Genomic DNA, 12,064 nt, shown 5'->3' with positions numbered 1-12,064 from the left:
CATGCCCTCCTCCAGGGCATGTCTTAAGATCATCCCTACCCAGGGATAGAACCTGAGTCTCTTATATCTCTTTCATTGGCAAGCATTTACCACTTGCCACCTGGGAAGCCCCAATGCTGATATATGTTATATAAACTATTGTGATGAAGCAGCAAGCAGTCTTAAGAATTCTTATTACACGTTTCCTTTTAAAATACTCTCCTAAAGTCTGATGGGAGACGAAGACAGTCTATATGTAATGTCAATGGATGCAACTTAAAAAAAAAAAAAAGTACCGTAATGGCAGAAGTTGTGACACAAAATACTGTAGTGACATTCTAACACCGAAATAATATATCATCATGTATCCGCATTTTTTTTAAGTGACTACTATTTTGGGACTCATTTAAATGAAAAGAACGGCAGCCGGGATTCTAAGAGAGACGTTTGAAGGTGAAGGGACAAAAAGAGAAGGTCACAAACACGGTCCCACACAGCTCAAAAGCCCTGCCCGGAATGCGCGCAAGCTCAGAATGAATCCTCCTGCGCAAAGGCCGGGCCGGAAGGGCTGGGGTGAGTGAGGCGGGGATAGGGTTGCTAGGAGAACGCGATGACGTTAAGGCCTCGGCGTTCCTCTCCGCCAATGGGTGCTATCTGCCGGTAGTGACGCGCTGTGTGCGTCGCGCTGACGACGCTCGAAGGGCACAGATCTAAAGGCCCGGAGGACGTTCGGCCTCTGTGAGCTGCAACCTTTCCGAGAGGCCGGTTGTGTGTTCGCCATCTTAGGGAGTGAGTGTGGTTTGGCCTTCCCCGCTGTGGGTGCAGGGAGCGGAGCCCGGGAGGGGTGCTCCTTTGGCTGTAGGCCCGGTGGACTTCCTCCTTTTTGGAGGCCGTTGTGACCTCCTCAAGGGCGCGGAGACGGGAAGAGGCCTGGCCCGTGTAGGGGTTCCCAGCGTGTAGGTGACTTTGGCGGGCCTTCCAGCCCTCTTGGCCTTTCCTCTTAGCATCGCTTCCTCTTCTCCTAGGAAGATGTACTCGTCCGTGGTGCACCTAGCGCGGGCGAACCCCTTCAACGCGCCTCACCTGCAGTTGGTGCACGATGGCCTCGCGGGGCCCCGCAGCGACCCCGCCGGCCCCCCGGGCCCACCCCGCCGCTCCCGCAACCTGGCAGCTGCCGCTGTAGAAGGTGAGGTCAGACCCTGTCCCTATACTGTCGGGAAGTACACTCGTGGCCCCCTCGGCTTTCATGGCCTGGCCCGGCCTGGAGGACAGGGAAGGACGCGTCCAGCCCTTCAGGACGGCGCCCAGTTGCTTTGTCCGAGGATGTCAGCCCGTTCCGCCCTCAGCCGGGTGTTGGATCCTTGGCCCTTTCTCAAGGACGTGGAAGGGCCTAGGCTCTGTTCCCTCCGTGACCTCCACGTCCTCGAATCGCCTAGAGGCATAGAGGCCGTGTCGAGCTTCTTCTCTTCTCCGCGGTGAGCCCGCTTGGTCAGTTGACTAAGTATTGGGTAAAGCCTTCTTCCTAACTTCTGGCTGCAGTAGTTCTGACTGTATTACCTGTTTTTTGATTTTGCTTTAATTTTCTTAAAAGTACTCTCTCCCTTAGTTGTTCCTTTATTCCCTCCCTTGGGTGTTCCCGGGGTCTAAAACTAGTTGACACAAGCTCTGTGAGATAACTGAGACTTTTTTAATGCTCCTGATCTGTAGCCCCAGAGAGACCATAGAAAGGAGATAGTAGTTGATAGGAATACTTTTGATCGTCTCTTTCGGTTTTCTTGATGTTGAGAAACAACTTTAATCCTTTGTGTTTTAAATCCCAGTGGAGTGTATATACAGAGAAACTTGAAAACCAAATTGCAGGAAGAGTACTGGAAATATTACCTACCTTGCACTTGTAAACTGTATGAAGATTTTAAAAAATAATGTATGCCTTTCTGTTCTGTTCTGTTCTTTCTTTAGTGTGGATAAAAAACCTTTACATGATCAATTGGTCCTTCAATGTAGAAAGTTAAATCTGTGGTCATTTGTGTAGTAAATGTATTTGACTGGAGAAATTTGCTTATCTAGTTTTACACTATAGGAATCCATAATTGGGAATAGTATTGATTAGTGTTTGGGGTAAGAGGTTTGCAAGCTTTTACACGATTTGAGTTTGATTTGTACTTCAGAAATGTGTTCTTATCAGCCATTAATAATCTGAAGTTTGGTTTTAATTGGAAGAGCTATTAATGATGTAGAAAACTATCTTTAAAATTAATATGGCATAATGAGAGAGGGATAGTATCTCACAGATAAGAACCTTCATAATCTTTAAACAATTGTTTTAATTTTGGCAGTGGATTTTGTGTTCACACCAGGTGGAAAATTATCTTTGTTTACTTGTAAACCATGGCCAGAGCTGTTAAGTTGTGATTGTACTTTTTCACAAGGAAATGTAGTTTCTCTTGCATTTCCATGGCCTTAGTCATCTCTGAAGAAATACTTATTTGATTTTTTTTTTTTTCAATCAAACAGAGCAGTATAGCTGTGACTATGGATCTGGCAGATTCTTTATCCTTTGTGGACTTGGAGGAATTATTAGCTGTGGCACAACACATACAGCATTGGTTCCTCTAGATCTGGTTAAATGCAGGATGCAGGTTTGTTTTTGCATGTTGGACTAAATAAAACATTGTTGAAGCATGGCTGTTAACTACTAACAAGCTGTGTGGAAACCTAACTGTCCAGGAGGTAAGTTGATAACCAGTAACATGAGTATTATATTAAAATGCATGGTGTGTCTTGTCTTATTACAGAGTACAGTTGTGAATATGGCTCCGCGAAGTTTTATGCACTGTGTGGCTTTGGCGGGGTCTTAAGTTGTGGTCTGACACACACTGCTGTTGTTCCTCTGGATTTAGTGAAATGCCGTATGCAGGTTTGTATTGAGATGACAACACTGAACATCTCTTTTGTGTATGACTTAATTCCAAATAATATTAAAGGACTTGACAAGTGAGAAGAATTTGAAGACATTACAACTGCCAGAAATTTTAGTAGGAAACCAAACTCAAATTTCTTTTACTCAGTAAGATTTTTACTTTAGTATTTTAAATCCAAAAAATACCTCTTTTAAGATAAAGCTATGTGTTTGTTTTTTTTTCTTTTTTGCTGCTGGGCTTTATTCTGCCTAGAGTTCTTAAAGGCCTGCTGATTTTTAATGCTCCAAATAGCATTTTATAAGCAATTACGTCCAAATAGCATTTTATAAGCAGTTACGTGTCAGAGCAGGCTGTCATTCTTTGTGCACTGTATGATGTGACTTCATAGCTCTTGTTTATTGATAAGATCAAGGCAGAGAACACTGTAGATGAAAAAAAAAAGACAGTGTTTGAGTATTTAAAATTTGTGGGCAAAGCTTCTTGCGTACTTACGTAAAAGATTTTCTTTTACAATTAAAATGTCTTAATTAGGATTATTGAAACAAAAATAATCAAACATCAAAAATTAATTTGTCCCAAACAGGATTAGAAGTCTACTTACCTAAAAGAGAAAGGAAGGTGAAATATTAGCAGGGAGAGGAAGGTGATGTATGTATATCAGCCCTTATAGTACTGGCAGAAATAGATAAGATTTTTACCTCTGTTAGTTAATCGAGTGAATATTAAGTATCCCTTTGCTAGAGTGTTTTATGCATGTCTCAAAGTGAACTTAAGTGAAAAGAGAATTATGTTGATGTACCTTTTTAATTTGTATTTAATTTGATTGTCTTAAGTTCACAAAACTAATTAATGAACCAGCATATTTCAGGGATGTAGACAGGATAGATTTTATAAAGTAGCTTTAAGACTAATTTTTAAGTGGTTAGAAGAGTTGGTTGGTGGAAAAATCTCTTAAAGTGTCAGTTTTATTATGTATTTTTATAGGAATTTTATTCTCTTAATAACCTACTAAGACTTAAGTCTCACTGAAAGAAAGCTAGACTTTAATGTACAAAAAGTTACATTTACAAAGATAATTATAGACATTAAGTGGATAACATGGAGTGAACTTATTTACCTAACTTTGTATAGTTACTAGAGATTATATAAAAACCAAAAGAAAAAACTAATAACAAAATTATCTATGAGAAGGGTTATTCCTTTGGTACATTTAACTTTTTTTCTTCTCGTTTTATGTAAAGGTGGACCCACAAAAGTACAAGGGCATATTTAATGGATTTTCAATTACACTCAAAGAGGATGGTTTTCGTGGTTTGGCCAAAGGATGGGCTCCGACTTTCATTGGCTACTCCCTGCAGGGACTCTGCAAGTTTGGCTTTTATGAAGTCTTCAAAGTTTTGTACAGCAACATGCTTGGAGAGGTATGTAATTTAACTTTGAAATGGAAAGTCCTAAGCTTTTAACTTAAAGGGTAAGACCAAAAAGCATCTTCTTTGTTTGGTCCACCTTATTTTAGAGCTGAGGAAATAGTCTCAGAAAGAGTGAATGTGTTTCAAATCATAAGGCTATTTTAATACAGACAGGATAAGATAAACTGCATTTCGTAAGATTTCAGTGCTTGTTTTTTATGCTGTGCTGCTTTCCAAGGAAGTTGGATTTGAGTTTAAAAATATTCACAGTGTACTATGGTTGATGTTCAGTTCAGTTGCTCAGTCGTGTCCAACTCTTTGCCACCCCACGGACGCCAGGCTTCCCTGTCCATCACCAACTCCCGGAGCTTGCTCAAACTCATGTCCATCGAGTTGGTGATGCCATCCAACCATCTCATCCTCTATCGTCGCTTTCTCCTCCTATCTTCAATCTTTCCCAGCATCAGGGTCTTTTCAGATTAGTCAGTTCTTTGCATCAGGTGGCCAAAGTATTGGAGTTTCAGCTTCAGCATTAGTCCTTCCAGTGAACATTCGGGATTGATTTCCCTTAGGATGGACTGGTTGGATCTCCTTGGTGTCCAAAGTAAACACTAAATACTGAGAAGTATTCAGTGTTGTGTGTTATCTGTGGACTGTGTGATAGAGAAACACTTAAAATACCTGAAATTTAGCCATTTTCTAGAACTGTCTCTTACTGAGAAGAGCCCATGCAACAGCAATTCATGTTCCTCGTGTTTCTTCATTTAGGAGAATGCCTATCTGTGGCGCACATCACTGTATTTGGCTGCCTCTGCCAGTGCTGAATTCTTCGCTGACATTGCTCTGGCTCCTATGGAAGCTGCTAAGGTTCGAATTCAAACCCAGCCAGGTTATGCTAACACTCTGAGGGATGCAGCTCCCAAAATGTATAAGGAAGAAGGCTTAAAGGCGTAAGTAAACATTTGCCTAAATATGTAGTATAAAATACTCATTTGAGAAAACTGTATTTGTTAGCACATTAACTCTCAACTTGGGGGTTGGAAAGTACCCTTGTTAGAATTCCTGTCATCTGTGTTCACTGTTAAGACTTGGCATATGGTCAGGCCACACATGCTTCCTTAGATCCACCTTTGTGGATGCCAGTCTTGAGCTGAGTTCTACTTGTAAACTTCTGGTTTCTTGTAGTTCCAGTCAAAGAAACATCCAGCAACTTTTTTGGTTGTATAGTCAAAGGTGCTTGAGTCATTGGCATGTAAGATAAATATACCTGCATGTTAGTCTTAGGTTCTGATAGAAATGACATGCAATTGTGCTGCCATTTTTTACTATCAGGACTCGACTGGTGTGCGGACACTTCTGTTAGTAATGAAGAACTCTGCTAGATGAATATGTGCAATTGAGTGAAATAAGTCTTCTGATTTCCTAGGTTCTACAAGGGGGTTGCTCCTCTCTGGATGAGGCAGATACCATACACCATGATGAAGTTTGCCTGCTTTGAACGTACTGTTGAAGCATTGTACAAGTTTGTGGTTCCCAAGCCCCGAAGTGAATGTTCAAAGCCAGAGCAGCTGGTTGTCACATTTGTGGCAGGTTACATAGGTATGAACTACTTAGAACATGTTTGTGAAATTAAGAACAAAGAATCAGTTCCATTCTTGACTTCTTTTGTGAGGGAAAAATATTCCAAAGAAGTTTTACCTTTCCATTGCATTTGATATACTCATAAATACTTGCTAATTAGTTCCTAAAATAACTGTTTTGTGGTTTGCATGTCATAATTAAACTTGGGAGTGTATTGACTTCACCGCTACACCTTTTTTTGTTAGTTTTTCCAAGAACAAATTTTTAATACAAGAGAAAGTGTTGGTTAAAATCTGAATATAACTTGCGGGATGGTTCTGTTATACATAGGGTAGACTGCTTTTTAATTAATTTGTCACTCTCACTCTAAAATGTGGTTTTTTAAAAAAACAAAATTTTACTACTCATGGAAAGGTTGTCGGCTATCGTGTGAAAAGTTTTTTTAATTGACTCTGTAATGGGTCATTTGTCTTGACTTTTTTCAGCTGGAGTCTTCTGTGCCATTGTTTCTCACCCTGCTGATTCCGTGGTGTCAGTGTTGAATAAAGAGAAGGGTAGCAGTGCCTCTCAGGTCCTGAAGAGGCTTGGATTTAGAGGTAGGATTTGTTTCCTCCCCTCTAAAGAAAGAGTAACACTTGGGAGTATATTTTTCACTTACATCTTATTTTATCCAGGTGTATGGAAGGGACTCTTTGCCCGTATCATCATGATCGGCACTCTGACTGCACTACAGTGGTTTATCTATGACTCTGTGAAGGTCTACTTCAGGCTCCCTCGCCCTCCTCCACCTGAGATGCCAGAATCTCTGAAGAAAAAGCTTGGGTACACTCAGTAGATAAATGAAAGCAAATATGGACTGAATCTGCGTGTTGATCAGTGTTTGAGGAAAATGCAGAAGGAACTTTTATATATTTGACAGTGTAGGAAGTTGTCTATTCCTAATATAATTACTGTAGTACTCTTGTCAAAAGCAAGAGTTTCAAACTTAATGTGGAAATAAACCCAACTGTACATGATTTGTCTGTGATTTGATAATTATTTTTAAAGCTAAAGAATTCTAAGGTGGAAAGAATTACACATACATTAAAACCTCAAGGAAAATAATTTACTGTTGGTTGAATACTGTGATCCCTATTTGTAAGTTGTCATATGTCTCAAGTTTGGTCACTCGAGAGAGTTCTTACATTTTTAAGAACCATGCCCTAAACTGTTAAATGTGAATATGGATAAATATTCATTTATAGTTATATTTTGACCACATTTCAGTATATAATCAAATTTTTGCAACACTTAGTATACTTTTAAAAATCCTAATCTGTTTACTAATCCTTATTTATTTGTAAAATAATTTAATCTAAATTAGGCTAATTCTTAGAATGATAGATTTTAAAACACCAGAGCTATTGATAGCTGGAAAGTATTTCAGGTAACTTAATAGTCCTTGCACAAATCTGACTTTCTGAGTTACAGAAAGTTTACCTTAAACTATTTTCAGTTAGTTTTTCACAAAGGTACTTACTTGAGAACTAGAGTGGGTGAATGCTCTTGAGAAAGCAGCACTTTATATATTCACACATCTGAAATTTGATTTAAACCCAAACTGATTTTTCTAAGAACTACTAAGTTTCCCCTTGTATTTGGCTAGGAATTGTTTTCAAGTCTGATTACCTTTTACCTTGAGGCCTTTGGGTATAGTAATCTGAGTTTGCAGCCCCTATGTAAATTATGCAGATGGGACCTCAGGAAAAAACTTCTAAAGCAGTCTAAACAGCAAGAGAAGTGTTCTCACTACAAACCCATGTAATAAGGATCAGTGAACTAAGTTTAGAAAACAAGTGTATCTTCCTGCATGTTAAGCTTCTGTATATTATCATCACCAGGTTTAGTTTAAGGTTCCGGTCTTGGTTTTACCTGTGTTGCAGAGGAAGGGGAAGGGTTATGCTTATAAATTTGGACCAAACGGTCAAAAGGTAGAGCTGCGGTCTGAGCTCAAGCAATGACGGCTGTGACCGTTGGTGTCACCAGTGTGCATCAGTTACTGTTGTGTGACGAATCATCTGAAATATATTTGCAAGAGACAATATGATCTCAAGCTTTTTGTGGGTCAGCAATTCTGGAGCATCTGTTGGACCCTTCTGCTTCTGGGTTTCTCCTGAAGTTAAGTGAGATGGTAGCTCTGGGGTCCTCTCCAAAGGGTTTGTGACATCCAGGCTAGGAGAGATTCTTTGAGTATCTCCCTATTAGTGGCTGAGCCTTTCCTTGAAAGGCAGCTGGACTTATTTCAGGACTCTGAAGCTGGGTCTTTTTTAGGACTTAGCCTTGAAAGTGATCACTTTGGTCAGCAGGTACCTGGTCAAGGTGATCACTATACTCTTGATCACCTGAAGTCATATAAGGTCAAATCCCAGCTTCAAAGAAAAGGAACACTGACTCCACCTCTTTCTAGGAGGAGGATCAGTTACATTCTAAGAGCCTGTGGGACTGGATATGTATGAATATTGTGTGTGTGTGTGTATGTGTATGGCCAGTCAAAGGTGGACTGTGGATTTAGGGTATGTGGTTCAGCCAAACTTCACCATGAGATGGATTTCCACTGCCATCCTTGTGGGATTCAAGTGTTTATTTTCAAGAGAGGCAATAGGTTTTATTTGTGGATATTGACATAAAGTATGCTGTGTTCAAGCTGTCAAGAATTACTTGCTATTTATAGTTGAGATACTTCAGAGCTATTACTAAGGTAAAACCATTTCATCAAAATTCAATTAAAATGACCACTTAAAATATGAATTTCCACTTTATATTTTAAAATTGATTCATGCTGAAAATATTCTAATAAGGAAATTTTAATAACATTGTTTTCTCACATTTAGTTTTAAGAAAACTTCAGTTCCACAAAGTAGCACCCAGTGGAATGAGTATATATGATTACTAGTTTAATTGGATTATAAGAAAGTCTGATTTTTGCTGAATTATACTTGTGGCTCAGCTGGTAAAGAATCTGCCTTCAATGCAGGGACCTGGGTTCTATCCCTGGGTTGGGAAGATCCCCTGGAGAAGGGAAAGGCCACCCACTCCAGTATTCTGGCTTAGAGAATTCCATGGACTATATGGTCCATGGGGTCGCAAAGAGTCGGACATGACTGAGTGACTTTGGTTTTTAGTGATATATACAATGAAGTTGAAGTTACAGTTTAACCAAATCTGTATCTTGTGAAAGTTTGATGAACTGTTTTGATGCCATTTGAGGAGTGTCCACAATATTCAAGTTTGGTGCATGGCAGTCAGTCTTCCTGCTAAATTAAGAGTTATATGTTGTTTCTTTAGTATAAATTATATAATCTTCAATGTTATGTGCCAACTTGGATGGGAAGGGTTTGGGGGGAGAATGGATACATGTATATATATGGCTGAGTTCCTTTGCTGTTCACCTGAAACTACCACAACATTGTTAATAATACACTATACCCCAATACAAAATAAAAAGTTTAAAGTTAAATTATGTAATTTTTTTACACAATATTTTTATTATTTGTAAGATAATTCACAAAATAATTGTTAAAAATCCCAGATACAACATGGATAAGAAATTGATTTCAAGCTTTGATGAATCTAGTGCCTCTCCTGATATATCAAATGAGATATCTTAATAACTAGCTACTCCTAAACTGAGCGACTGAACTGAACTGAACTGAAACAGCTCTTACCTCAGGTATTACCTGTTGAATCATTTTCTCTTTTGCATGGCAGCCTTGACTTCACATCCTCAGAAGTTATAGGAGATGTTGATCTCACCATTGATACGGTTCTTGTATCTTTGGTGACTTGAATTTCCTAGAAAGCAACTAAGGTTTTCATGAGTGGTTTTTACAGACTTTTTTTTTTTACAGACTCTTAAAGTGCCATGCATGCAACAGTCAGGTTGGCTATAACTGAAGGGCTTCCCAGGTGGCCCTAGTGGTAAAGAACCTGCCTGCCAATGCAGGAGACATGAGTTCAACCTCTGGGCTGGGAAGATCCCCTGGAGAAGGAAATGGCAACCCACTCCAGTATTCTTGTCTGGGAAATTCTGTGGACAAAGGAACCTGGCAGGTTACAGTCCTTGGTGTCACAAAACAGTTGGACACAACTTAGCGACTAAACAAACGGAATGGAGTTGGCAGGCAGTGGAGAGAACTAAGAGGGAGATTAAATAAGAGGTGCAAACTTCCAGTTACAAAGTGAGTCATGGGTATGAAATGTAGGGTGGGGAATATAGTTAATAAAAATGTAATCTGTATGGTGATGGAAGGAACTAGACTTACAGTGAGCATTTTGAAATATATAGAAAAATTAAATCACTATGTTGTGGGCCTGGAACGTATGTAGTTTTGCAGGTTAATTCTACTTCAAAAACAAAGTCAGAGATCAGATTTGTTGGTAATGGGGGGTGGTGGTGGGGGGTAGGAAGAGGGGATTGGATTGAGGTATTCAAATGGTACACACTTATATTAGGGATATAAGGTACATGATAAATACAATTAACTGGTGTATGTTATATATGAAAGTTAAAGAGTAAATCTGAGTACTCAGCACAAGGAAAAACATGTATTTTTCTATTTCTTTAATTTTATGTTTACATGAGGTAATTAGGGTCACTAAAAAGTGGCAATCACTTCATGACGTAAGTCAAATCATTATGCTGTACACCTTCAACATACAGTACTACATGTTGAATATATGTCAGTAAAACTGGAAGGAAAAAAATCCATAAACATCTTTTTGAAGTAATTAGTTGTATACATGTAGATACTGTTCATGCTAGGCATTTGAAACTGAAGCTAATGTTTGTGGGTGATTTTTGTTTTTAAGATTATTACATCGTACTTTTTTTCTTTGGCTGTGCCATTGGGCTTGTGGAATCTTAGTTTCCTGACCAGGAATTGAATCCAGCCCTTAGAAGTGAGAGTATGGGGTCCTAACTATTGGACCAGGAAATTCCCTGTATTGTACCTTTTTTTTTTTCACAACTTCTTGGAGGAATAACTGATATACAATAAACTGCACATATTTATTAAAGAGTACAATTTGATGAGTTTGACACAAGTATATACCTATGAAACCATCATTGCAATCAAGATATTGTAATAAATATCCTTCACCCCTCAATTTGCTTTTCCAAAAAGCTATATTTCCCAGGCAACCGCTGATTTATTTTCCACCCCTATAGATGAGATTGGGTTTTCTCATGCTAATGTAATGCTGTTTTAATTATTTTTTAACATGGACCATTTTTAAAGTCCATTGAATCTGTTACAATATTGCTTCTGTTTCATGTTTTGGTTTTTCGGCCAGGAAGCATGTGGGATCTTAGCTCCCGGACCAGGGATTGAACCCTCACTCCCTGCATTGTAAGGTGAGGTCTTAACCACTGGACCACCAGAGAAGTCACCTGTAATGCTATTTTAAATGTTAGAACTACCTTCTTTGCTTTGGCCACTTCTGGTCACATCAACACCACACATGAGTTCTGCTGCTTTGGGGCAGCTTCTGTATGAGACTTGGCAAGCCCTCTGAAATGTACGCTGCCCCCACCTCCCAAACCCTACTCTAGTTGCCACTTCCCTACCTCATTTTAGGTGCCCTTTCCCTAGGTCCTAAAGCCACGAAGACCCAGGAGGGCTTACATGATTCTTTTCCTGTAGCTCCCTGGTGGTTGTGACTTTTCTATTGATGGTTTTGCTGACTAAATGGATAATGCATGTTACAGCCCTGATCCTGATGGACAGTTCTCCAGGTAAGACCCCACTTCACATACCATGCTCCTTGGCAGTCAGTGAGAGCAAGTGGACATTCAGATCCTGCCTCATCTTGATTTCCCAGTGCTAGACTGGCAGACCATGAGTGTGTGTACATTTGTGTGTGTGTGTACACATACATGGGCTTCCCAGATGGTGCTAGAGGTAAAGAACCCGCCTACAAATGCAGGAGATATAAGACACTTGGGTTTGATCCCTGGGTCAGGAAGATCCCCTGGAGGAGGGCATGGCAACCTACTCCAGTATTCTTGCCTGGAAAATCCCACGGACAGAGGAGCCTGGAGGGCTATAGTCCATAGGGTCGCAAAGACTCGGACAGGACTGAAGCAACTTAGTATGCATGCATGCATGCATGTAAATGCATGAGTGTGTATATAAG

At 39.7% G+C, this 12,064-nt stretch overlaps 1 protein-coding gene and 1 non-coding gene across 3 annotated transcripts; both read left to right on the top strand.

Annotated features, from left to right (window-relative positions):
* Nucleotides 1-614: 614 nt before the first annotated feature.
* SLC25A3 (solute carrier family 25 member 3) lies at nt 615-6,906 on the top strand. 2 transcript variants are annotated; one of them, XM_055576524.1, is made up of 8 exons: nt 615-768; nt 1,005-1,165; nt 2,775-2,896; nt 4,142-4,321; nt 5,078-5,259; nt 5,736-5,908; nt 6,376-6,486; nt 6,565-6,906. In XM_055576524.1, exons 2-8 carry the CDS (start codon nt 1,009-1,011, stop codon nt 6,723-6,725), a joined length of 1,086 nt encoding a protein of 361 aa, XP_055432499.1. In that variant the 5' UTR covers nt 615-768; nt 1,005-1,008; the 3' UTR covers nt 6,726-6,906. The 2 variants fall into 2 exon arrangements, with proteins under 2 accessions (XP_055432499.1, XP_055432495.1); XM_055576520.1 differs by lacking the exon at nt 2,775-2,896 and adding an exon at nt 2,494-2,618.
* LOC129642626 (small nucleolar RNA SNORA53) lies at nt 5,417-5,664 on the top strand. Its single transcript, XR_008709881.1, has one exon. It is a non-coding gene; the product is annotated as a small nucleolar RNA SNORA53 (small nucleolar RNA).
* Nucleotides 6,907-12,064: the final 5,158 nt, after the last annotated feature.

This window comes from Bubalus kerabau, chromosome 1, assembly GCF_029407905.1.
Source record: "Bubalus kerabau isolate K-KA32 ecotype Philippines breed swamp buffalo chromosome 1, PCC_UOA_SB_1v2, whole genome shotgun sequence".
Lineage (NCBI taxonomy): Eukaryota > Metazoa > Chordata > Mammalia > Artiodactyla > Bovidae > Bubalus > Bubalus kerabau.
This window is presented reverse-complemented; position numbering and strand designations above follow the sequence as displayed.

Excerpts from the sequence above, each read along its gene's own strand:
- SLC25A3 (XM_055576520.1), top strand. The coding sequence starts at position 1,009 with ATGTACTCGTCCGTGGTGCACCTAGCGCGGGCGAACCCCTTCAACGCG. Across the intron at positions 4,322-5,077 it reads ACAGCAACATGCTTGGAGAG|GAGAATGCCTATCTGTGGCG; the intron begins GTATGTAATTTA and ends TTCTTCATTTAG. Across the intron at positions 5,909-6,375 it reads ATTTGTGGCAGGTTACATAG|CTGGAGTCTTCTGTGCCATT; the intron begins GTATGAACTACT and ends GACTTTTTTCAG.